The sequence below is a fragment of the Crassostrea angulata genome, chromosome 2, assembly GCF_025612915.1.
Source record: "Crassostrea angulata isolate pt1a10 chromosome 2, ASM2561291v2, whole genome shotgun sequence".
NCBI lineage: Eukaryota > Metazoa > Mollusca > Bivalvia > Ostreida > Ostreidae > Magallana > Magallana angulata.
The window spans coordinates 74,937,904-74,964,127 of NC_069112.1; the positions used below are offsets into that span (position 1 = coordinate 74,937,904).

The following is a 26,224-nucleotide window of genomic DNA, read 5'->3' on the forward strand; positions in this document are numbered from 1 at the left end:
TAAATTGCCCATTATTTCATCAAAGGCACACTAAAACTACCACGTTGTATTACATATCATGTTGCTTTCCATCAGGTATATGCTCGTATTAATAATGATAATAGTGTCCATTGCAGAGATCTATCAAATATACATCTTTAAATCATTGAACTATAAATTAATTGTCAGAAATAAAAAAAAAACAGAGACCCGAACAGCTACAGAAGTTTAAGTGACACAGATCAAGGCATACGGTCTTTGCTTGATAACTATTTAATGAATAAAATTGTTATACATGTAGAATGTGTAAGTTAAAAAGAACTCAGCGGTTTTTCCCCCATTGTAACGTAATTTCTGTTTCCGTGTTTACTTATTTTGATATTCATATTTTAAATTGTGTCTATTCAACTAGAACATGAATTTACAGCATGCATACACATAAGCAAAACTATCAGTTGATATACAATTGCGTAGAAGGAACACGGATGGTAGAACGGAATTCATCTGATTTCAAAACAGAGGCTTTATTGAAATTGTTTGCAGAATTATCTTTGGTGAATGCTGTACACTATGGATTATAGATGTATTTTGATGGCAATTATGTATTTCATAATAATACACAAAGCTGAACAATATGGTAAGACAATACTAGCATAAAATCGAGTCTATGATTAAAAAACATTTATAAAACATTGTTGAAAACTACATTTTGAAGGAATAGTAATGCACATATAGATATCTTAAAGTGGCATGGTCAGGGCATAGTCATGTTTCTAGCTGTTGTGCTTACTTTTGAATGAAATTTGAAAAGTTTATTTATAATAATAATGAATAATTGGTACACATTTGAATGTCGATTGTCAAGCAACTCGCTAGATATAGGAATATAAAGTCCTTAAAAGTTAAAAAGACTCGTGTTTGATTGTTATGTAAAGTACAAAATAAAAGACATTATTACAATTAACTGCGAGTTCGATAAGCGTTTCTGGTAGAGCCTGACAACTTATGAAACAGTTTTGCAACGAATCTTTAAGGCTACAAAATCATTATCAACATACAAAATGGGAAGAGAAAGAGAAATAGATCCTTGTCAGCTCATAGTATTGCTAAGCCATTGTAAATTATTTTGTAGCTAAGGTTTATTTTCAGTAAACCTAGCTGTTTTTATGTATGTATAATTATTCCAGAATATCTGGCTCTCGGTAAGACGGGGACAGTGAGTCAGAGATACAACAACAAGGACTTTGATCCAAGCCTCGCTGTGGACGGTGACCACAGTACGGACCTGTTAAAGTGTTCCTTAACTGCTTCCGGTCAGAAAGAGGCGTGGCTTACTGTGGACTTAGGGGAGAAGAAAAACATCGCATCTTTTTCCTTAATACATGGCGGATGTAAGTGGTATAAAAACACTTTTTTATCAAGCAAGAAATTCCATTGCAACTAAATAAAAATCAATATACAGGCATCTTCATTATGACAATTTTTTCCTATATTTATTTGTAACAAAAAATATTAATTCCTTATTATTCATTCATAGTGGTTGTTAGTTAATTTTTCATAATAAATCTCAAAAATATCAATCAAATCATTTTATGATTCCAACCGATACAATTTGTTTGCTATGTAATCAACGCTTGAGGACATGATTGATGCCATATTTTCTTCATTTTGTGAAATAAAATTAATCTTATTTTATAATTTATATATTTTACCAGTAGGGGTAAATGCAAAACCAATTGATTACAGGACATCGGGTATTTATAGAAGAGGGACTACTACTACAGTCGAAACAGATCCTAATGATTCCGGATGGCTCTGTCGCAGTCACTTTACAGCGTATGATGCTCAAGTTGTGTGTTTGATATGGGGATTCTTACCGTGAGTTGTAGTCATGTTTTATTTTTCAAAATTATTGCTTCTAGTTCAAAAAGAAAAATATCATTTGTGCTGAATTTAACAAAATTGCTTTAAGATAAGAAAAATATATACACTGTTACTACGGGATATTATTGATATTCTATCACCATTTAACGTAGGTTTGTTTTTATTTTATAATTTAAGGTAAGAAAGAACAGATAAGATAAACTTTTGCTATACTACAATTTTGATATTTGAAGCGAAATCTATAAATATGTAAAATTAAAAAGAATATACATCCAACCTGACAATTATTGCCCATATTGCCTCAAACTACTATTTGAATGTACTTTCTGTGGAGTGTAAATTGAAATAATAATTGTCAGCTAAGCCAATAAGTTATGTTCTAAAATATCAAAAAATGTTTGTACTGCTGACTGTACTGTGTGCAGCAGATCTTTTTGTTACTAACAAACATTTTTATAAATTCTAACTGGTAACCTAAGGTTATTTTTAATATTATATAATGTGAAAACTTTATTGCAAAACTTTATGGACTCTAGAGAACTATTTTACTTTATTTAAATAAAAATCTTTTACATAATATTGGGCCATTTTTGTGATTTGAGATAAAAATTGAAATATTAAATTTCACGAATGTTTCCTGGTGTCTGGTACCTTGATATTTAACATTAGTATTTTATTTATTTGACAAGATATAGGCTATACCCATTAACCAAAACAATTCTTAGATATCTGCATCAACAAAATGGTAGCCGGATGTATTTTTTTTTTTACTGTTGTAGTTAAATATTCTTTTTAAAAAAAGGGGAATTTCCAAAATAGATACTCAACAGATTGTGAAGTTACTACCGAATGATTGCAATCAAACAGAATGCAACTACATAAATATAAGATTTATATTGAATAATTAACCTTGAAATATAAAAATTACATTAACTATTTCACGAAAAAAAATTGTGTTCTCACGATATTGTCTGCTTGAAGCTACAATCAACAGTTAGAGCGAAGCTAGCTGTTTCAGAAACCATAATAATATGTAATGTATACACTGTAATATTGAATGTTGTTGTTTAAACTTTTAAGAAGGACCCGTTTTAATTACAATTATTTCATTTTTTATGAATGACACTTTACTTAATACGATTTTAAATTGTTTATCAAATGAAAAATGAAAAATTATCGAATGGTTTTTTCTTTTGATTGACATATTAAAGAGAAAAAAAAAAGATTGAAAGTTCTTCTGTCATGTTTTTCTTTGATTTCAAAAGAAAAGTCTTAAAAAACTATAAAATTCATTTCTTAGACAATACTTCTCGCTCACAGAGACAATGGTGTTATTGGTTGGACTGGCACAACATCTTCTTCCTTCTCAAGCAGAAATTATGAATGCGTTGGGAATGAAACAAGTATACATGATTGTCCAAATAACGACAAAAAGTGTACTTCCGACACGCAGTTCCTCCCAAGGACCACTCTTAGTTGTAAAAGTAAGACTTAATGAAAAAAAAAAAATAAAATGTTTAGATTGTAATTTCTTTTTATCGTCTTTAATGCAGCATCAAACACCGATCAAACACTGCTAAAGTTTATTTAAATCCATTTAAATTGTTGATTTTTTCTTTAAAAATATGTATGCTAATTCTGTAATTGATTTGTTAACAAATTGTTCTATTTTCTTACAGAAGGAAATACGTTGTCCGGATTTTCCGTCTATGTGTCAGATACAACTGACTGGAGATTAGGGAATTTGTGTTATCAACACGACATAGAACAGCCACTGAATAACACCGTTACTATCGACTGTTTTACTTCCGGTCGTTATGTTACGATTTATAATTCAAGGAAAAATACAGATGCATCCTTTGTATCGGAGTTCGCTTACATCAATATTTGTGAATTAAACATAACAGGTATACGCTTTTAAAACACATGACATTAAAGAAAACAAACTTTAGCAGTTCATTGAAATATATGTTTTAATATGCTATGCATTCGTTTTATAGGTTGCAACATCGGTTTTTATGGAGAAAATTGCACAAAATGTCCAGCTAACTGCTTAAATGACACTTGTCAATTTCAAATCGGGCATTGTTTTAATTGTAAAGATGGATTCAACGGCGAAATGTGTGAAGAAGGTGAGAAGTTACTTGTTAGCCCGATGAAACGCTACACTTAAAAGTTTTCAAGCATGTCTTTTTGTTGAACTAAAGTTTTCCTTTTAAAATAAATTAAAAGCATAACATTCCTTTATGGTTTTTTTTTATTTTTTTAAATTGTCCTCAAGGTAGATACTGGAAAACATGTTCCTTTCAGTGTAAACACTGTATAAATCAGTCGTCAGGTAACCATATTAGTGGTTTTTGTAAAAGTGGTTGTTCCTCTGGTTGGATGGGTGATAGATGTAACCAAAGTGAGTCTAAAATTTACAAAAGATTGTAGTTACCCACAAATATTTTTTCTTATTTTCGAATTTTCCAAACTGAAAAAAAAAACATTCAAAAAATAATATTATTGCTATTCACTGGATGTGGAAATGTGCGCTCGCTTGATAATTTCATATATGCTTTTTTGACAAAACAAACTTGCTAATATCAAAATTGGTGATTGAAAAAAAATGTTGTTATAACTTAGCTTTATTTAAAATCATGAAATATTTTCGGATATCCTTAATGGTAGTTTTGAAATAACATTTAATAATAACTTTTTATTGGGGTGTATATAAATAGTTATTAATGATGTTTGTTTACCACAGTGATTGCTAATTCAATATTTACAATGAAATACAAATATGCCATTAGCTACTTGTTAAAAGAAGCTATATGATAAAACACCCAAACTGCTCTTTACTATAAACATATATTGAGAAGAAGAATTACTTTACGAACACCCCAGAATAAACATGAATTTGTATAATTCAATCAATTTCTTCCAGAATACCCTTCTACGCTTTACGGGACACATTGTAACACGACTTGCAGTGAATACTGTCAAAACAGAATATGTAATCATATAAATGGCTACTGTCTAGAGTGTATTGAAGCTCGCATTGGTAATTTTTGTGAAAATATATTAGCTGCACAAGGTAAGACATCAGGTTTGTTACGCTGATATTGCTTTCTGAAAGAAATAAAATTGGGAATGATCACTTTATGTTAAGGTATATGATAACCTTAAACAAAAATAAAAAGACACAGAGTGTATTCTCAAGAAGATTGTGCTAATGAAATTATTAAAATGAAATATTGAATAATTGCCTCAATTATAAACTGCTTTTTGTCTTTTACCAGCAGCCTTTCCAATAGTCTCGTTCTTAATCGCAACAACTTCTATTTTATTCGTATTAGTTGTTGTACTTACATTTTTCACTTTGAAACGGAAATGTATGTCTTTAAGAAAAACGTCAAAACTAGATTACGATGTTTCGGACGTAAAAACCATTGACAGGAAATATGAGACTCTTCAAAGGAAGACAGTAGCAGAAAACGCTGGAACAGATACAACAGCTGAGTACATGGAGATATCAGCTATTACCTCTGACATTAATTAGAATATATAATTTTTTGACTTAAACACTGTTTGCACATCTAATCAAAGAATATGTTCGAATCACTACCCCTATTCCCGAAAAAAGAAAATAACAAGAAGGAAAAATGAAATCACAACCAAAAAATACGGTTGATAAAAAAAATTATTAACGATATAAAAGTTTGGAAAACAAAAACAATCAGGATAAAAATTGACAATGAAATACAGATAGAAAATATTGCCTTGCAAATAGCTGTTATATAATATTCATTTTTTGGTTGATAAAATGCTGTTATCGTTAAAAGTAACAATTTGTGTGATGTTGATTGTTATCTATTGCATTGAAATGCACTGAATACTTTTAAGCTCTTATTCGTCTTCTTTTATTCCCTCTCTGTACGTTAAGTGAATACTTGTTTCCTTATTGTTAGACAGTTTAAAGATTAAAAGAAATTTTAATGTTCACTTATTTCAAGTAGACTATAATTGATTATTACAAAAAGTCCGTGTCTTGTTCCAGATTGTTTTGAAATTATTATTGGACTTACATCTGAAAGTTTTTTATACATGTCAAATTTACAGTTCTTCTGCTTTTCTACTCAAAGTATGATTCTTATAGTGTTAAGATTATAAAGGCATACGAGGATCTTTGCAGCTGTTCCCTTTTATTCATTTATTTTGTTGCTTTGTTAGAGAGTTTGTTTCAGAATCGTATCATTTGTTTTTAGAGACAAAAACCATAATGATACGTGTATTCAAGATACAAATAATGTAAATTTATAAGTTGTAAACTATTGCTACCTATTGCAGGATTGTACATACAATTCAAATTTCAATCATAATAATTAATTGATTAAATGCGCGCATCATATAATGAAAATGCATTGAATGTGTCTGTAATAAAATGTTTTTTTCAGCCTTACATAATAAATGATGTTCTTAAAATTGCTTTTATTTTTATATATCAACAACAAAAACATTTATTTCATAAAAAAAATCAAACAAATATTAAACTAAAATAGATTGTTATACTTTCATGTTAAATACTGAAATCTGATTGGTTAAGACGCAGTTAATAATATTTACTATTACCCTCAGCGTTAGCAACGCACTTGGCAACGGGTAATATTAAAAAATGTTACATGCGCGAAAATTATGCGCGTACGGTTCGCTGTAGAATTCACGTTATTCCTATATAAAAGCAGTAAAATTTTCTTAAAAATTTTAAAAAAGACATTCAGTTTAACAAAATAAATAGTGCCTGTTTGGGAGGATAACAGTTGAAATTGACACCCCTCGAAAACCATTGTGAACCTCCGCTTCGCGTCGGTTGACAATGGTTTTCTCGGTTTGTTATCCTCCGACTCTCACCTCGACAAGAATAAACATTAAATTATGTTTAAATTTAAAAAAAATGTTAGTATTGATTCGTTACAAACTACTGCAAGAACAGTTGCTTTTAATTTCATACATTAAAATTTGGTCAAGCATTGAAATAACATTAAAGTTAAATTATCTTATATGATGAAGTAAACGTAATATATTTCCATTTAATTGATGACTGCTACTTTAATGAAATCATAAAGAAATAATTTATCATTAGTAGGGAGAACGCTTTAAACTGGCGTAAAAATTAGGATAAAAACAAAATTAAATATAAAATGAAGATTTCTTACTCTTGGAATATTTTCATTAATAAAAAACTAAATTAAGTTCATGGAATCGCATTTCTGTTTTACTGTTATGTAAATAACACATTTTATTTGTTTTCATATAGTTTTGTCTTTATAAATTTTCCCTCAATTTCCTTTTGTTGTCATTATAAACATAAACCAACATGCTCAATGAGTGTCATTCATTTAAAAGCCGCTCAGTGACCCGTAAACGAAAAGTGAACCAAGAAATGTAATATGACTAAAAATTTGGAATTAATTATCGATAGAAAAATCAATGTTCTTTTTAACAAAATAATATATTGACATGTATGTTGAAAATATTAAGTCGCACAAAGTGGATTTTTCAATTGCATTTTTTTTCTTTATATTACAAGTTATTGATTTTTATGTAATCACATATATATGATTTAAAAAATAGGTCATTATATTTTTGCACACTGAAATATCAAAATGTGAGGCTAATATTTTGGTGATCGGCCATGCTTTTTTAAAATGAAAACAATTGAACAATATTGGTACCTATTTTTTTCTAAAATATTGCTGGCCCATCGCTTTAAATATTTGAAATATTTTCATTTAATTGGTTTTTTCGTATATTTTGTATCAATTTTACAGTAAAGTTTAATTTTGTCATCTTGCACAAGAGGTGAGAAGGTTGTTTATATGAATAAAACAAGTGGCCCTAGGCCCACATTCCTCACATGAACAACAACAACTGCTAATTTGGCACTGCATTATCAAATTTAATATATGTTGACATATAAGTACATAGATCTTGCACACGAATCTGTCAATTTATATCGATATTTTTTATGATAAATACAAAGACCTTTTTGTCGTTTTCAATTAGTAATTGTGAGAAGATTTTTAAAAAAAATTTTGCACAAATAGTGCTTCAAAAATCTATCTATTTTTGGCAACACTTTTCTTCAGGAAATCATAGTTTGATCAAATGTAATTTGTATCTGCACAACCAATGCTTTCAAACTTTTTTGGCTGAATACTTTCCCAGATGATCAAAAAGATAAATCTCTATATCTTCCTACGTATAAAATTGACATTCCCATTGTGGCTCCATCCTAACCCGGGGATTATGATTTGAATAAACTTAAATCTTCGCAACTAAATGAAGATGCTTCTGCACAAGTTTGAGATTTTCTGGTAATTTAGTTTTTGAAAAGATTTAAAAAAATGTGTTTATATATTTCAATGTAAAACTTCATTACATAGTTGTCGCCCCACCCTACCCCTGGAGACAATGAATATAACAAATTTAAATCTAAACTACCTCGGGATGTTTCTACACAAATATGAGCTTTTCTTGTCAGAAAAATTTTGAGAAGTTCTTTAAAGATTTTATCTATATATTCTATGTAAAACATCATCTCCTACATTGTGGCCCCCTACCGATCCCCTGGGACTTTGATTCGACCAAATTTGATGTTGTGCTAGAGTTGGTGCATGTTGCACATTGATACTTAAAGGGAGTTCTATAAAGTTGTCTTAAAAAAAAAAAAAAAAAAAAAAAAGAACGTAGAAAAAGGTTGTCCTTTTTAAAATGAACTAAAATTAACAAACATTCAAACCTTTTTGTATGTTAAAAGGCCTTTAAATGCTTAACATTTTGTTGATAGTATCTTTTATAAAAATTCACATTTTCAAAATATTGCTTGTTACAACGTACATGTTATTGTAATATACTAGAATAACGGTTTTCGACAATTATAAAGTCCTGCGTTTTGTTGAAACTAGTAAGTATTGCATAATTCCTTATAATAACAGGAATCCACTTAATTACTTTTATTTGTAACAGATCGCGATACATCATCAATATGTATTGTCTTCGCTTTCGCAACGCAATTATACATATATGTATGTGAAAAAGAAAGCATCCGTAAATAGGGATCTTTACTTATTTTGATCAATTATAAAATTAAAAAATAACACAAGTTATCTAATTATAAATAAATTTTTGAACGAGTTCAACAAAATTTCGGAATGATTTTATAAGAGTCATACACACTTAATATATAAATTGATTTCTTGAAGCAGTGCAGTAAAACGGAAAGAGACAAAAATAGAATGCAATGCCTGTAGGTATAAGCTGCATTAATTTAGACAATAAAACAAACTAACATGTTATATCATAGCCTGGATTACTGACTGACATTTGTAGAGCTTATTTAAGATCCCTAACATTCCTATTACTGTTCACTTAAAATCTATTTAAAATTCGTCATCTTCCTCAATTTAAAACTTATTTCAAACCACAATGTACCTTTTGATTCGTCAACCGGAACGATGAACGACGTATATCTCCGCCCGAGTAAAATTGTTTACATTCAAGCAAGAGTATCATTGGAGTATTAATTCATCTTTTCTACGGTCGTGTTTTAGAAGCACTTAAAATAGCTGAATTATTTAAGATGCGTTTTTGTTGATCAGGAAGTGTATTTTATATATCTTAAATTGTAGTTTGATATATAATGGATTACCACCTTATCTTTGTGACAATATTGAACTACGCATTGATAAAAGAATCCTTTCAATATGGTATGATATTATATTATTTTAAATTAATTTTAGTCAATACATGAATTTAAAACTGTTCTAAAACTTCTTTATATATAACGCTAATTTTTTCTTATTACTACTAATCAAACAAACAAGATTTTATCATGTTTGAAAATTAACAAATTTATCTGTTGTTAATACAGAAAACCTGGCTCTCGGTGGGACTGTGACAGTGAGTCAGAGATACAACAACAAGGACTTTGACCCCAGCCTCGCTGTGGACGGTGACCACAGTACGGACCTGTTAAAGTGTTCACTAACTGCTTCCGGTCAAAAAGAGGCGTGGCTTACCGTAGACTTAGGGGAGGAGAAAAATATTGCATCTTTATCTTTCATACATGGTGGTTGTAAGTTTTACATTCAAAGTATTCTTTTAAACCTAGCTACCGTATAGAGAAAGTCGTAAAGTTATAGGCAAGATCTAGGACTCACAATTTTTGTCAAGTAAATAAGGCTCGTGCTTTGTTTTTGTTTGCAAAATTTTATTAGGTTCAATATACCATTAAAAATTTGCTTCAAGCTGGTTTGTCTATCTTTCAATTCGATGTAAGCATAAACAGTTCCTAACAAAAGCTTTGTTCACATAGCCAATAACTATAAACTCTGTAACTCGCTTATAGCTCAACGACTTACACCCAGATTGTAATTGATTGTTAGAAATGCATTATTGAAGCAAATTAAACATTTATATTGAAGAGATAATTTTTTATCAATGACCATTTAACATAACCATTTCTGTCGTTATTCTTTAAGTTAATAATGATATCGTTATCTTGTTCATTCGTAAACAGTAGGAACCAATGCAAAACCAATAGATTTGTCCACATCGGGTATTTTTAGGAGCGGAACTTCTAGCACAGTTAAAACAAACACAGTTTCCGGATGGCTCTGTTATGATCATTTTACTGTAGAGGACGCTCAAGTTGTGTGTATGATTTGGGGACTATTACCGTGAGTTTTTTTCAACCTTTGTTTAAACAAAAATATTGATGCTAATAAATAATATACACAAATGGCATAGAAACCTTTTCGTGAGCTTTACAAATTTAATGTACATGTATAGGGTTAAAAATACCAAATTTTCAACCTGGTTCAATGGTATATGTTATTTTGAACCAATTGTTTATAATGATTTTATGAAATTTCTCCTGAAAACCAAGCTCTAGTGATGATCATCGTTATTATTCTAACATATTTTACCCGAATCATGCTTATCCCTTACAGAGACAACAGTCGCTTTTCAGAAAAAACATCAACAAGTGAAAATTCATTTGCAAATAAAAATTATGAATGCATCGGAAATGAAACAAGTATACATGATTGTTCAAAGAATGACAAACAGTGTTCGTCTTTTAGAGGTTACTTTAAAAGGACTGAGCTAAATTGTAAAGGTAAGGGACAACGTGTTTTATCATTATCAAATTGTTAATTCAAGTGTTGATTGTCTAGAACTTTTTAAAATGCATAGGAAGATATCATAATGTCTTATTTTTATCTTTGTAAACTTTGGTATCGTTTTTAATGCAGTAATAATTAGAGTTTCATTTTAAAAGAACGTAGTCATACTGAAAATAACTGGAGATACAATACCGGTTGACACATATAAACATAGCACAAACATTATATGCATACATTTAAAAATGTTAAAATTGGAATGTAAAAAACATATTTTATGGGTTCATTATTTCCAAAATATGTAGAACTATTAAAAAGAACTGAAAATGTAGCACAAACTTGTAAACTAATCGCTGAATTTCTTAATAGAAGGAGATACCCTGTCGGGATTTTCAGTGCATCTGTCTAACACCATAGACTGGAAATCAGGGACCCTGTGTTATCAACACGACTTTACAGAGCCACTAGATAACACCGTCACTATCGATTGTTTTACTTCCGGTCGTTATGTTACGATTTATAATTCAAGGAATAATACAGATACATCCCTTGTATCGGAGTTTGCTTACATCAATATCTGTGAATTAAATATAACAGGTAAACACTTTTGGAATATGTCATTGACAGAAACAGACTAGTAGAAGTACATTGTAGTATGTGTTAAGCAATGTTATGTATTCGTTTTAAAGGTTGCAACATAGGATTTTATGGAGAGAACTGCACAAAATGTCCAGACAACTGCTTTAATGACACCTGTCAATTTCAAATCGGGCATTGTTTTGGTTGTAAAGATGGATTCCAAGGTGAAAGGTGTGAAGAAGGTATGAAGTTATTAAATATTTTAATTTTACTTTTTTGCATTTTTTTTCTTTTGCCTACCTGTCTTTTATAGCTGCAATAATATAATTTTAAACAAATGTTGATATATTGCACCAGAGCTTTCTGCTAAATTTTAAAACATGAACAAAATATTAAAAAGATTTGAATTTGGTTGGTCACTTTATTACAGTATTGTTCATGTGAACAAAAAATGATTTTGCTTTTTAATAGAATAATATATTGAAAAATATTTGCAAATATTAATATGAAAATTTCATGGGAAGAAAGCTTTTTAATAACAAGCTATCAACACTTCTTTTTTGTACTATATTTGAAGAGTGCGCCTCTGGTTTTTATGGGAGGGCATGTTCCCGTCAATGTGGAAACTGTCTAAATCAGGGGCCATGTGACCATATTAGTGGAGTATGTCACGGCGGCTGTTTATCTGGGTGGACGGGTGATAGATGTGAGCAAGGTGAGTCAAAGACATAAAAATAGAATATTACAAATACATTTCAAATTGAATTTAATATAAACTCTCTCGAGTAATTCACTGCAATTTATTTAAAAGGATGCTGGCGTATAGTCCTTTTAAATCACACCAGGCATTTACAGTATCTATCATCAATGACCCTCTTACGCAAACTTTTCACTCTTCACGCATAAATATACATTATTGAGTTACTAAATATAAACTTTTTTACCTGTCTTTGGCAGTCTAGTGCTTGTCATAATGGAGCCATGCTGAAAATTACTTAAAACATGATAAATTCCGAACAGTTTGAAATTATCAAAGCATTCTTTGCCAACACATTCAATGATTTTCTTTTTACACCACACCTCATCATAAATTAAACCAAATTTTTTTCAGAGTTATTAATCTATATAAACCTCAAATGCCTATCTTGTTTTCCTTTCTTGCTTATTTCAGAATGTGCTTCTACTCTGTATGGACCCTTCTGTAACACGTCTTGCAGTGAATACTGTCAAAACAAAACATGTAACCAGTCCTCTGGACACTGCATAACTTGTATTGGAACACGCTCTGGTCCTTTCTGTGAAAATGAAATAATTCCTGAGAGTGCAGGTTTTGGTAAGAGATTAAGATAAACTTATTTGATTAGTTTAATTATCAAATAAAGATAACATTACAAAACATATGTTAGATCATTTGATAAACAAATTGAAACATCATAAATTGATGTTTAGGAATTTGTTTGTTGCGTATTTCAAAACCAATTCATCTTGATGGAAGCTAGACAGGCAACAAAGATAGATTTTACTTTTACTCTCGTTGCTTTGCATAAACTTTTATGATATCTATTTTGATTTTTTCTTCTCAATTGAAAACAAACCGCTTTGCTTTAGTATTACCTTCTCAAACAAATCACTAATTACACGATGGTATATATCTAATGTTTGATCTTATGACATCATGTTGCATTCGCATGTCTTACACCTTTTTTAACAAACTCATAATGTATCAATAATGTGACAGCTTCGGGGATTTGTTCTAATATTTTGTATTGGAATAAGATGTTAAATATTCGGAATGATAGTGAATTTTAAAAGTGCCTTCATTTTTTCATAGGTAGTTCTGTTGCAGCAGAAGATATCCCTTTCACAATCATTGGGGCTGTTGTCGGGGTGTTTCTAATCGTGTTACTAGCCCTCCTAGTAGTGTGTCTGCTTGTTAGAAGGTTTGTCATTATGTTAAGATAAAATAACGTATTAAACTAACTATATTTCAAACAATCAGACAGGATATTTTTTATAACATTTTTGAACCTGTATCAATGGTGTTATAAAGGTAAAAAAAATGTTTTTCTTCTGTTGCCTTCCAAAACAGTCTCTGTTTATTTTATTACACCGAATGTCTTACCTTTAAAGATAACTTTTTGCTCACGTGAAGTCTACGCGAATCGCCGTGCGCGCATAATTTACGCGCGTGTAACAATTCGTTGTGTTATTCGTTGCCAAGCCTATTGCCAACGCTGAGGATTATAAAACGGACTATAAAATGCGTCTCAACAAATCAGACTTTAGTATTTAGCATTAAAATATATTAATATGCTTATTATGTTTATTAAATATCAATGTGACCCCCTTTACAGAAAACGAAGACTGGACACCAAATCAGAAGACGCCATTGGGCTGGAACCGATGGAGACGCCGATGTCTGAGAGAAAAACAAATGTTTACTATGACGAGACAGACGGTAAATCTATGTTCATTTTAATATCAAAACTTTTAAAAGGTATTTTAACGTAATTTAAAAAAAAATAAAAATAACCATTGTTGACTGAAAAATAAATAAATTTCATTTTCAACTAAATGTGACAATTTTCTTAAAAACAGCATATGTCTTTGTTTCACAGAAGAATACCCGATGAGTTACCATAATGTCAGCTATATAACAAACGCAGAGGAACAAAGGGATTCAGAGTTAGAAGACACAGAAAGTGAAATTGAAACCAAAAGTGGGGGTTCAATGGCGGATCTAAATGATGTTGAGCTCATCAGCGAAAATTTAGGGGACATTTCCATTAAAGACCTCCATGACTATATTTTGAGGAAGCATGAATTAATGGACGAGGGCTTCAAGGCAGAATTTAAAGTAGGGAAGATTGCTCTTATCATTTCCTCAATCAGCTTGATTTTTTTTTCTACTGTTAAATGCATTTTTTAAAGGTCAAACTTAAAAACAGTTTGATAAACTTATCAATTTTACAGCGCATAAATAATGTTGTTTTTTTTTTGCTTTTTATAAAAGGCTTTGCAACAATATTTGTAATGCAATGTGTAAATCAATCATAGATTTTTTTGGCAATTCAAGTCTACAGCTGTATCTATCTACTTTTGTCATTTTCTGATTTATATTTTGCAAATAGGAGTTTGATGTTGAGTTTACTTTTAAGATTTTACCATTGTATTGCATTTTAAAGGAGTCAAGTAAATGGTATAATATAATATAAATACAATAATTTAGCAACTAATTTTGTTCACTATTGATTTATTGTTAATACGAGTGATTTATGTTGATGTCCAGATCTCAGCAATATATTTAACAAGAAGAGAGACGTGCTTTGCTTAAATGTAAATAAGTTCAGCCAAAAGCAGTTCTTGACTTGATCTTGATGTGAATAAATTATGCAAACATCTTAATCTATCCATTTATCCATGTGGAATGCTTTCAGTTTTCTTCATGTTTGTAGATTGCTACACTTGTTTATCATCTCTTCCACATTATAGTGACATTTCAAACTGAGAGTATTATAAGTATATAATGGGAATGTCTAAATATATCTGAGTCGTAGGTAGGCTTCATCAAAACATCGTTTAGTTGTTTTTATCTTTTTTTTAATTTATCGTTTATAGGCTTTGCCAGAGGGGGACATAAATCGATGCTCTGTTGGAGGCCAAGATAAAAACATTTTAAAAAACCGCTTCAAAAACACCCTACCATGTACGTAAATTTTTTTCTGCTAGCTCACTTTGTCAACAACGTTCATTTTTGATTAAACATGATAAATATAAAAAATGCCTTTGTACTTGATATTGCTTTATTTTTCTAGATGACCACACACGAGTTATATTAAAAGACAGCAAAAGCGAAGATTATATAAATGCCAGCTATATTTCTGTAAGTTTTATATTATGCTATATCGTTGAAAAAAAAAATAATGATAACAGAATTTATCATAAGAATAATTTGATGCAGTTTTTGTGACATTTTGTTATTTGATAAAAATTTGTAGGATGCCTTTGGTAAACAGGAATATATTGCATGCCAAGGTAGGTTTTAATTCGAATCTCACAACAAACAGTATATTAATGATAAATGGATGTTGATAAATATATTTGATAAGTTTTATAAATAAAATTGTACGATGTATAGAAATATGCTTATCACATTTTCTTTTCTTAAATTTGACTATTACATATATTAAAAAAATAATGCTAAAATTTGTTAAAATCAAAATTACTATTTTGTGGTTCATCAGGCCCTAAACCTACAACAGTGAAAGATTTCTGGCGGATGATATGGCAGGAAAATATTCACACAATCGTTATGCTAACGGGGATTATCGAAGGGAAGAAAGTGAGTCTGTCAGGACAAAAACACAAACATAAAATCACAAACATTAAAATTCAACAAAACGTCCGCATTTACACTTTAAAAGCAGTGATGGATCCTTTCCTTGTCATTATTTAAAAAAGGTCATTTATATTCTAGTTATTATAATAATTGAGCAGAAAAAGACACAAACTAGTTTTGTATATACCGACAAATTAATTTTCGAAAAAAAAACATAAAAAAACATCCTTAGTAAACTTTAAAAAAAAATAATTATGGATGTAATATTTTTTCTTTTCAGTTTATATTTGTGTCCCTGTTTTTTAACCATGCTTGACAGATTTATCTTTAATTGAATTTTAATGTTATTGATGTAGATACCATACATAATCGACTATAAGAAATATATCTCTACAATCATTATGCAGCCCAACATACGCCCCAACAATACGTTATTTGAATGCATTGAAACGTACATTACATAATTGATTCGTAGTGTAATCACATAGAGACACAGAAAATGTAAATAAATTTATATATCGTAATTGACCTACGAAAGTTATTAAATAAGGATTTTAACATCATAATATGCATATAGCAATATGACTCTGATCATTAAATAAGGTTGAAAAAAAAGACACGTCCATATTATAATTGACTTCTTTAAACTGTTTGAACGGATTTGATCATTGTGATATATACATACATATGGATATATTTTGTAACGGTTAACAGCGGAAATGTGAACAGTATTGGCCATCTCTCGGAAGGACACTCATTTATGGAAAGATATCAGTGACTTCATTGGAAGAAAAGAACTACGCATTTTATACCATTCGACGCTTAAAGATAACAAACGATCAGGTATAATTTAAATATTTTTCAGTCTAATATATACATTTGAAAAAATGAACATACAAATAACAGACAACCTTTAAACGTTTATTTAGCTTGCATTTTTTATTTGTAATTGCATATACTAAGTATTGACGTTGTGGCAAAGTAGGTAATCTTCTTGATTTCTGTACCAGTATGGTATAGAAAAAATTCTGAATATATTCAATATATCAAAATGATAAAAAAAATCACACTGACGCAAATATATATCTTAGGACAACAACAAGGAAATTCGTTACCAGAACCATTTTCACTTCACTGGGTGGCCAGACCATGGAATTCCTTCAACATTGCAGCTTCTTTCGTTCTATTTCCGGGTTAAAGATCAAGTTAAAAAAGATGGGGATTCATCACCTCTTGTTGTCCACTGCAGGTTAATTAATCATAATTTTGTTCCTTTTCCACATTTATTGCAAATTAACAAATGAACCTTTTAGAGTGTTAGTGAAACAAGTGAACGTTTTGTCAAACGCATCTATTTTATAAAAAATTGATTGCTGATAATATTCAGACATGAATGACTTTCGTTTGTTTGTTTCATGAAATTTGCTATTCTCTACCATAAATAACGCAAATAAGATCTACAGGCTAGGCACACCTTAATCATTAAACTATCTTTTCTTCCAACAGAAGTTGTATTTTAAAATTTAAAAAAAATCCATTTTTAAATTACTTTAATAATTATATTATTTCTTTTTGTAGCGCTGGTGTTGGTAGAACGGGTACATTCATAGCTATTGACGCGCTTGTGCAATATGGACAAGAGAAAGGGACAGTAAACGTCACCAAATATGTCAGCGCTATGAGGCGATACAGAATGCACATGATCCAGACTTCGGTAAAAAAGATAAAATTGGATGAAAGGAACAGCCAATTTGTTGTGTTTTAAAAATAATTAAAACCAATTACCTCTTAAAAATTTAGTGTCTTACAGAAACATCTTGACGATAAACAATTTTAACCAAGGGTGTATTTTTTTTTAATTCCTGTGTTTTAGGGCCAATATATTACTGTCTACAAATGCCTGGACGAATTTTTCAATTATCCACGCCACGTTATTTGCCGGGACATCATTAACGAGCAAATCGGATCAACTTTGACGGAAGAATTTCAGGTTTTACTACTAGCGGCTTTTAAACACGGTGTTCCTGCTTTATTTGTTCATTCAAAACACGTTTATTTGTACATAACACTACACTTCTTTTTCATCAGGAAGTGTGCAGATACATTAACGAACAAAGGGAGCTAAATGATTGGGATGCTCAACCCGGTAAAACGATTCACTTGTACTTAGATTGATTTTATCTTAAGACAAAATTCACCTTTCAGCATAAACAATTTTTATGTTTTAAGGCAAACGATTGTACTAGAAATTCTTTTTTTCCAGGTGAGACGGAGAATAAGGATCGCTTGATAATCGCTGAATTTCCTGTAAGTGTGTTACAATTGACAAGCGACGCTAGTTTTATCTGTCTTTGGACCTCAACGATTGTACAGGAAATTACGATACAAAAAACGTGATTGGTACAATTTCCTTAAGTTCAAAGCATCTTAATCATTTGTAATGTCATACAAGTGAAAAAATTCAAAATATCACAGCTATTAAACATGTTATATTAAGGAACAAACTGCCGCCTATGTGTTTTGAATTCAATTAAAATATGTTTATAGTCCGTTTGTCTGTCTTTACGTGACTTAAATGCAACCCCCCCCCCCTAAAAAAAGGAATTACTCCGGCCATGACAATAACTAAATAAAATTTATAGTTTTAGAAAACCTAACCAAATATTTGTATTAAAAAGTACATTTTTTAGATAAACGAAACATTTTTTTTTGTTCTTCCTTAAGATAAAGTTTTATATTTTTACTTCAGTCACTTTTGCGTGAAGAGGGTTTCCTATCATCGAGACATCCATCTACCAAGAACCTCCCCCAGTTTCTGTCCTTGTTGGTTGACGTTTCTCCATCTGTGGTCGTCGTCCTAGATTCAGAACAGTCAACTGTATGTATATCATTGCATTATTTGTTCAATGACGATTTTGTATTATTCTATCTGTTTCTTCATTTATGTGGTTGTAGAGTCATAATGTTTAAGTTCCTACAATGATTAATATTCACTGTACTTTTTGTGGTGTAAAAACCCACGTCCCAATGACAATTTCCTCTTGCCTCAATATTTAAGACTGACGAATGGATACCGGAAGGAAGCACTCTGGTTGTTGGTAGATATGTCGTAAAACAAACCAAGAGTCGAGTGACCAGTGTTAATAAAAGAATGTCGACCATTGGTGTAGCTATTCAGGTAATACTGGGGAATATGTGCATGTTAAATTAATATAATTTAAGCAAGCATCGTTTCTTTCATGATTTATATTATAAAATATAATCACATACATGTAGTCTCCACGTGTTTATAAGATCAGTTGTAAGGAAACACTTGTTACTTCTGACGTACATCGCATGTTATTTAGATAATAAGCACACACAATCGACTTTAAATTTCATTCATTATTTTTTTTCCGGTCTAGCACGGGGATGATGTAGAGGTCGACATTCGATTAATCGAGCCTGTAGCACAAAAAGATTCAGATTACTCGAATGTAACACCCCTATCGGATATAATAGATGCCTTCACGAGTCTTACTGTTCCGAAAGACAAACCAGTTATCATTCTCAACAAGTAAGTTGACAAGAAATATTACATAAGATTAAATAAAGACAGTTTTGACAATTTACTTCATATTTTATGCACTGGCATTGATATGAATTTACCTTGAATAGAAGTCAGTGTTAACTAGAAAACATAATTGAGTTTTGTTTGTTTGTTTGTTTGTTTGTTTGCTTTTTTGTTTTTTGTTTTTAGCTCACCTGAACCGAAGGTTCAAGTGAGCTTTTCTGATCACCCGTTGTCCGTCGTCCGTCCGTCCGTCCGTCCGTCCGTCTGTCCGTCCGTCTGTAAACTTTTCACATTTTCAACTTCTTCTCAAAAACCACTGGGCCAAATTTAACCAAATTTGGTACAAAGCATCCTTATGGAAAGGAGGTTATAAATTGTTAAAATAAAGGGCACAGCCCTTTTCAAAAGGGAGATAATTGCGAAACAGTAAGTTTAGGGTGCATGTCTTTAAAAATCTTCTTCTCAAGAACCACGGCACCAGAAATGCCAATATTTACACAAAAGCTTGTATATATAGTGAAGATTCTAAATTGTAAAAATCGTGACCCTCGGACCAAAACTGGGGCCCCAGGCGGGGTTCAAAGTTTAACATAGAAATACATAGGAAAATGTTTAAAAAATCTTCTTCTCAAGAACCACTGCACCAGAAATGCCAATATTTACACAAAAGCTTTTATATATAGTGAAGATTCTAAATTTTAAAAATGGTGACCCTCGGACCAAAACTGGGGCCCCAGGCGGGGTTCAAAGTTTAACATAGAACAACATATGGAAAATGTTTAAAAAATGTTCTACTCAAGAACCACTGCACCAGAAATGCCAATATTTACACAAAAGCTTTTATATATAGTGAAGATTCTAAATTGTAAAAATGGTGACCCTCGGACCAAAACTGGGGCCCCAGGCGGGGTTCAAATTTAACATAGAACAACATATGGAAAATGTTTAAAAAATGTTCTTCTCAAGAACCACTGCACCAGAAATGCCAATATTTACACAAAAGCTTGTATATATAGTGAAGATTCCAAATTGTAAAAATCGTGACCCTCGGACCAAAACTGGGGCCCCAGGCGGGGTTCAAAGTTTAACATAGAAATACATAGGAACATTTTTTAAAAATCTTCTTCTCAAGAACCACTGCACCAGAAATGCCAATATTTAGACAAAAGCTTGTATACATAGTGAAGATTCTAAATTGTAAAAATCGTGACCCTCGGACCAAAACTGGGGCCCCAGGCGGGGTTCAAAGTTTAACATAGAAATACATAGGAACATGTTTAAAAATCTTCTTCTCAAGAACCACTGCACCAGAAATGCCAATATTTACACAAAAGCTTGTATATATAGTGAAGATTTTAAATTGTAAAAATCGTGCCCTTCGGACCAAGTCTGGGGCCCCAGGCGGGGTTCAAAGTTTCACATAGAAATACCTTAGGAAAATTTTTTAAAAATGTTCTTCTCAAGAACCACTGCACCAGAAATGCCAATATTTACACAAAAGCTTGTATGTATAATGAAGATTCTAAATTGTAGAAATCGTGACCCTCGGACCAAGACTGGTGCCCCAGGCGGGGTTCAAAGTTTAACATAGAACTACATATGAAAAATGTTTAAAAATTTTCTTCTCAAGAACCACTTAACCAAAAATGCCAATACATACACAAAAGGTTGTATACATAGTGAAGATTGTGAAAATCGTGACCCACGAACAAAAAGTGGGGCCCCAGTAGGGATTTAGATTTTAACATATGTAGGAAAATGTTTTAAAATCTTCTTCTCAAGAACTATAGTGCAACTGTTTGGGATATTACTATGCATACATGTACATCCTTAAATAATGTAGATTCAAAAAATTGTAACTCCCGGACAATTGATGGGCACCAAGAGGGGTTCAAAATTTAAACATTTTAAAAAACATAAAGGAAAAGTTTAAAAATTTTCTTCTCAAGAACTACAATGTTTTAGTTTGTGGAATTTCTATGCATGCATCCTTCGCTTATGTAGATTCCTAATTGGTAAAATCGTGACCCCCGGACCAATACTGGGGCCCCAAGATGGGGTCAAAATTTATTAAAGAAATATAAAGGTAACATGTTAAAAAATCTTCTTCTCGAGAACTACAATGCTTCAATTTGTGAGATTACTATCATGCATACAACCTTGGATAATGAAGGTTCGACAGTTTTAAAATAGTGACCCCTGGACTAATACTAGAGACCCAAGATGGGTTTAAAGTTAAATGTTGAAGTACCGGTATATATGGAAAATGTTTAAAAATCTTCTTTTCGAGAACTACAATGCATCAATTTGTCAGATAACTACGTCAGCACCCTCAAATAGTGTAGATTCGAAATTATAAAAGCCGTGATCTCAATCTAATACTGGGGCCCCAAGAGGTGTTCAAAGTTTAGCATAGAAATATAGAGGGAAAATGTTGAAAAATCTTTTTCTAGGGAACTATAATGCTTCAGCTTGTGAGATAACTAGGCAAGCATCCTTAAATAATGTAGATTCCAAATAATTAAAACTTTAGCACTGGACTAATACTGTGGCCCCAAGAGGGGTTCAAAGTTTAACATAGAAAGATATATTGAAAATGTTTTTAAAAAGTTTTTCTCGAGAACTATAATGCTACAGTTTGTGAGATTACTATGCAAGGATCCTCGAATTGTGTAAACTCTAATGTAGTGGAACCAAGAGTTATCTTTCTTGTGTTCTGTACAGTCTGAGAGTTATTCCTCTTGAAGTGGAACTCTGCTATGTTCAGTTTTTCAGGTTGTGTACGTGCGGTCCCACCGCAGTGCTTCACATTTTCATTCCTATGTTACTATTTATGTTGTTCAAGCCAACCATAAACCTCGGACCATAACTGGGTCCCCAGAAAGGGGTTCAATGTTTAAAATAGAAAAAGCATATGCTACGAAATGTAATGTTACAAGGAACTGCTGTTCAGGTGAGCGATGTGGCCCATGGGCCTCTTGTTGTTTTTTACATAGCCAAGACATAATGTTTTAATTCTTTGAGACATTGCATTGTAAATTGTTAAAGAGATGGACTATATTTCTTGAGCATGTGTCACGATTCATTTCACATGGTGATGATGCAATTAAGTTATTAAGTAAGCAAGTCACATTTATTAAAGTGAAAAGTGTTTCATATATACCAATTCAGATTATAATACAACAATTTATTGTCACATCCGGCCCATTGGACCTGAAGGTCATTGATTAAATATTAACACGGATATGAATGTCAGCTTTGATGTTCAGTTTGTCTTATTCTGAAAGTTTAAAATAATAAAAGAGCACTTTCTGAACAAAAGTTTTAGAGTAGTGTATTGAAATAAATTATTATCGTTAGATTTTACAGAACTTTAAGTGTTATATTAAAACGAGTTGCGTAACCCATTAATTTGACACCAATGCAACAACTTTTGTTTCGTTATCGATTCCAATCATACGAAGTTATTGCCATGTTTCTGACATTTATAAATAACTTTTTATTTCTTAATATTGTAATTGGTAATGAGAGTTTCAATTATATTTCTAACAAAATGAATACGTAATCTTTTAAAACAAACCATATGTTCATATTTTACATAATTGTGTGCAGTGAGAATAGCGTAGAAGTTCTTGTGACAACGATCGTTCTGAATGCCCTACATCAGCTGTGGGTTGACGGAGAGACAGATATCAGTTTGCTATCTAGATATCTACTGACACTTCAGCCATCAGAACCCATGTCTGTTGTAAGTGTGCTCAAACACTGTGTAACATGTATTTTATGACAATCACTGTATCAGTAGTCAAACTGAACAGTGAATCTGTGGATACTAATAAAACCAAAACACACAGGTTGTGGTATCTAAATATGGTTAATTTTAATCATGCAGCAATTTTCTCTAAAAAAGTGTCTTGTGCATTGATATCAATTTAATATAAGTAACATAAACACATATTTAAAACAAAATTGTTTTCAGTATATGTTTTAATGCTTGTTAAATGAACACAAAGTGTTTAATTATTAAATTATGTCTATAATCTTTTAAAATAAAACCACAGAAAAGCAGAATGGTGATTATCAGGCATTTTTGTCGTTTTAGGAAGATTATAAGAAATGTTACAGACTTGTTCATCGATTTGCAACACGAAATTTTTCAGCAGAACTCAATTTACAGGAAGAGCATGTTTATGCAAATTGAGAGTTTCAACGGTGACGAAAACTTTGAACACCTTAGCCCTTTTCTGAAGACGAATTTTTTAATACATGTACATGTGTCTTTTATTAGAACTGGTTTCTCTTTAAAATGTATTCACATATATTCAGTATTTTTAACATTTTTGATAATTTTCATAGACATTATTTATCTCTGTATGAGAGTTTGGTACATTAAAGTATTATAAGTATTTTTGTATTTACTGCATATATAGATTAACATTTACAACAGACCAGCGACAGTTAATAAATAAATTCGCTTTGTAAGGTATCTCTACGGGTTTTGTGTTATAATCATGATGTTTATTCTTTAACTCTCCCTAAATTTTTTTGGTACGTTTTGTAGACATTCGATATATCATCACTTAGCAGCATTATGTTAATTCTTTAACTCCCCTTATTTTTTTTAACGTTTTGTAGACATTCGATGTATCATCACTTAGCATTTTACATTTTATCGATAACTGATTGAAATTCTAAGATATAAAATCCTAATGATGCTGATAGAACTGGCATTGATTAAATATATTGGATAAATAATATTGTATATATTTATTAAAAAATAAGCACATAATGACATTAATATATCCAGCAGCAAACAATCCAGAGTCGATAAAATCATTACCTCTTTTTTTTTAAACAACAACATAGGTTCTTAAGTGTCAATATAAATACGGATTGACATTAAGATAATCCAACACGATATGAAGTTTGCATAATTATGGTGCAATGTAAATTTTATAACTCAACATTTGTGTTTTGATTTTTTACCGAACAGTGTATTGGCTCATTAACCATTGTCGAATTGGAAATTTCCCCAATGAAAATTGTTAAATAAGATTTGAGCCCATTAACAGTTTTTGAAGGGGCCAATATCCCATTTAATTTATATTGTGACATTTAACTATATAAGTATGGAATATTTGTCCAAATACGCTAAACTGAAATAAACACCTCTGGAAAAAAACTGTTTTATATTTTTTTACATGAGTGTTTACATGATATTTACTTGTACGTCAATGCAATAATTTGAAAGAAAAGAAACGGTATGGATTTTGCATCATTGTGGTCGATAGTGACAGCCGTTCCCCCAGTACTACTATGGAATATATACCGGTCGAGGAAGTAACGGTTGGTTGCTTTCCATTAGAAACATTCATGTTTCACGGACTTTTTTATGTATTGATCAAAACAGATAAATAAATATGCAGGTTTTGTTTCAACACATCAATTTTTTTAAACATTAGGTGATCTTTGTGAAATCATATCCAAAAATACTAGGCAAATCCAATAATCTGCATTTAATCTTTATTCTTTAAACAAAAATGAACATATTCTAAACTAATAGTAAAAACTATAAATAATTTTGCAAGCCGGATGTTTTTAGGCCTTTAAACACCCACTGGTGTATTGTGTGAAAAAAATTACCCTTACTGGTGAGATACTGTATACAGGGCTATTTTCGTCCCGTTTTATAATCGACCTTCTACGATATCAAACTGCTTCGACCCGTCCTGAATTCGCCCAGAAGCAGTTGTCTTTAAAGAGTGATAACTAAAAGGATTTGGATTTGCCCGCTGAGAACAAGGGCGAATGTGGCAAAAGTTTAACGGGAGCTAAATTTCCATGTTTAAGTATCGCGTTTATTTTTGGGTAAATATCTTTAATCAGTTTTTGTGATAATTTTTTAAAGAAAAAAAAAAGAAATACTGTTTACTGTTGCAATTTGCCGAAGCCATATTTCTTTATTTTAATGCAGACAAGCGTATTTATTATGAAAACTTACTTAAGCGCATATTAAATGAATGTATTCAGAAAAAAACAAAGATAAGAATTAGGTCGCTTTATGCTTTCAATTCAAACACTTTTTTAATCTTATTTTTATGTTTACATTTAAATGAATTTTTGGGCTTAATATCATAATAATATATTTTTTTTTTTAAAACTTTAACCCGTAATTAGATTACAATACGACCTATACATTGCAAGGATATTGTATATGAAAAGATCTGTTCAAAAGCATGACAAAGACCTAGGTAGGGTTAAAGGCAAAATAGGCCTTGTTTTCAAAGTTCAATTTTTATTGTTATACTTTCATGTTAAATACTGAAATCTGATTGGTTAAGACGCAGTTCATAATCCGTTCTATTACCGGGTTTTCTCGGGGAGTCAATTTCAACTGTTACCGTCCCAAACAGGCACTATTTATATAATAATATATTTTTGGAATCAATAAAGTTTCAAAACAGTATATAATTCACAGCATCTTTTAAGTTCTTAAAAGTATAATCAAGAGATCGACTTATGTATAGTTATCCAGTTAACTAATAACATCATAACGTCATAAACTGTACTGATTTATTCGTTATTCAAATACATGTATTGATGATAGAAATTAAACGCTGATATATGATTTAATGTAGGACATATTCTATTCATTATTTCTTTGCTTTTTACAATAAGGCATTTAATACAGTCTGTGATTATTTATAAATTTGTATGTCATCG

The 26,224-nt window shown here is 30.9% G+C and overlaps 2 protein-coding genes across 2 annotated transcripts; both read left to right on the top strand.

The window, feature by feature from the left end:
* Positions 1 to 549: 549 nt before the first annotated feature.
* On the top strand, positions 550 to 5,469 carry LOC128174859 (uncharacterized). Its single transcript, XM_052840289.1, has 8 exons — positions 550 to 616; positions 1,167 to 1,370; positions 1,764 to 1,857; positions 3,184 to 3,347; positions 3,543 to 3,770; positions 3,864 to 3,995; positions 4,793 to 4,942; positions 5,148 to 5,469. Exons 1-8 carry the CDS (start codon positions 550 to 552, stop codon positions 5,405 to 5,407), a joined length of 1,299 nt encoding a protein of 432 aa, XP_052696249.1. The 3' UTR covers positions 5,408 to 5,469.
* Positions 5,470 to 9,439: 3,970 nt separating this feature from the next.
* On the top strand, positions 9,440 to 24,669 carry LOC128174860 (receptor-type tyrosine-protein phosphatase zeta-like). The gene is made up of 25 exons (XM_052840290.1): positions 9,440 to 9,614; positions 9,779 to 9,982; positions 10,427 to 10,586; positions 10,860 to 11,026; positions 11,400 to 11,627; positions 11,720 to 11,851; positions 12,781 to 12,942; positions 13,441 to 13,549; positions 13,964 to 14,067; positions 14,228 to 14,466; positions 15,228 to 15,315; positions 15,425 to 15,492; positions 15,608 to 15,644; positions 15,854 to 15,951; positions 16,663 to 16,791; positions 17,040 to 17,197; positions 17,527 to 17,662; positions 17,822 to 17,938; positions 18,037 to 18,094; positions 18,212 to 18,255; positions 18,698 to 18,826; positions 19,007 to 19,126; positions 19,353 to 19,504; positions 23,114 to 23,249; positions 23,604 to 24,669. Exons 1-25 carry the CDS (start codon positions 9,548 to 9,550, stop codon positions 23,700 to 23,702), a joined length of 3,141 nt encoding a protein of 1,046 aa, XP_052696250.1. The 5' UTR covers positions 9,440 to 9,547; the 3' UTR covers positions 23,703 to 24,669.
* Positions 24,670 to 26,224: the final 1,555 nt, after the last annotated feature.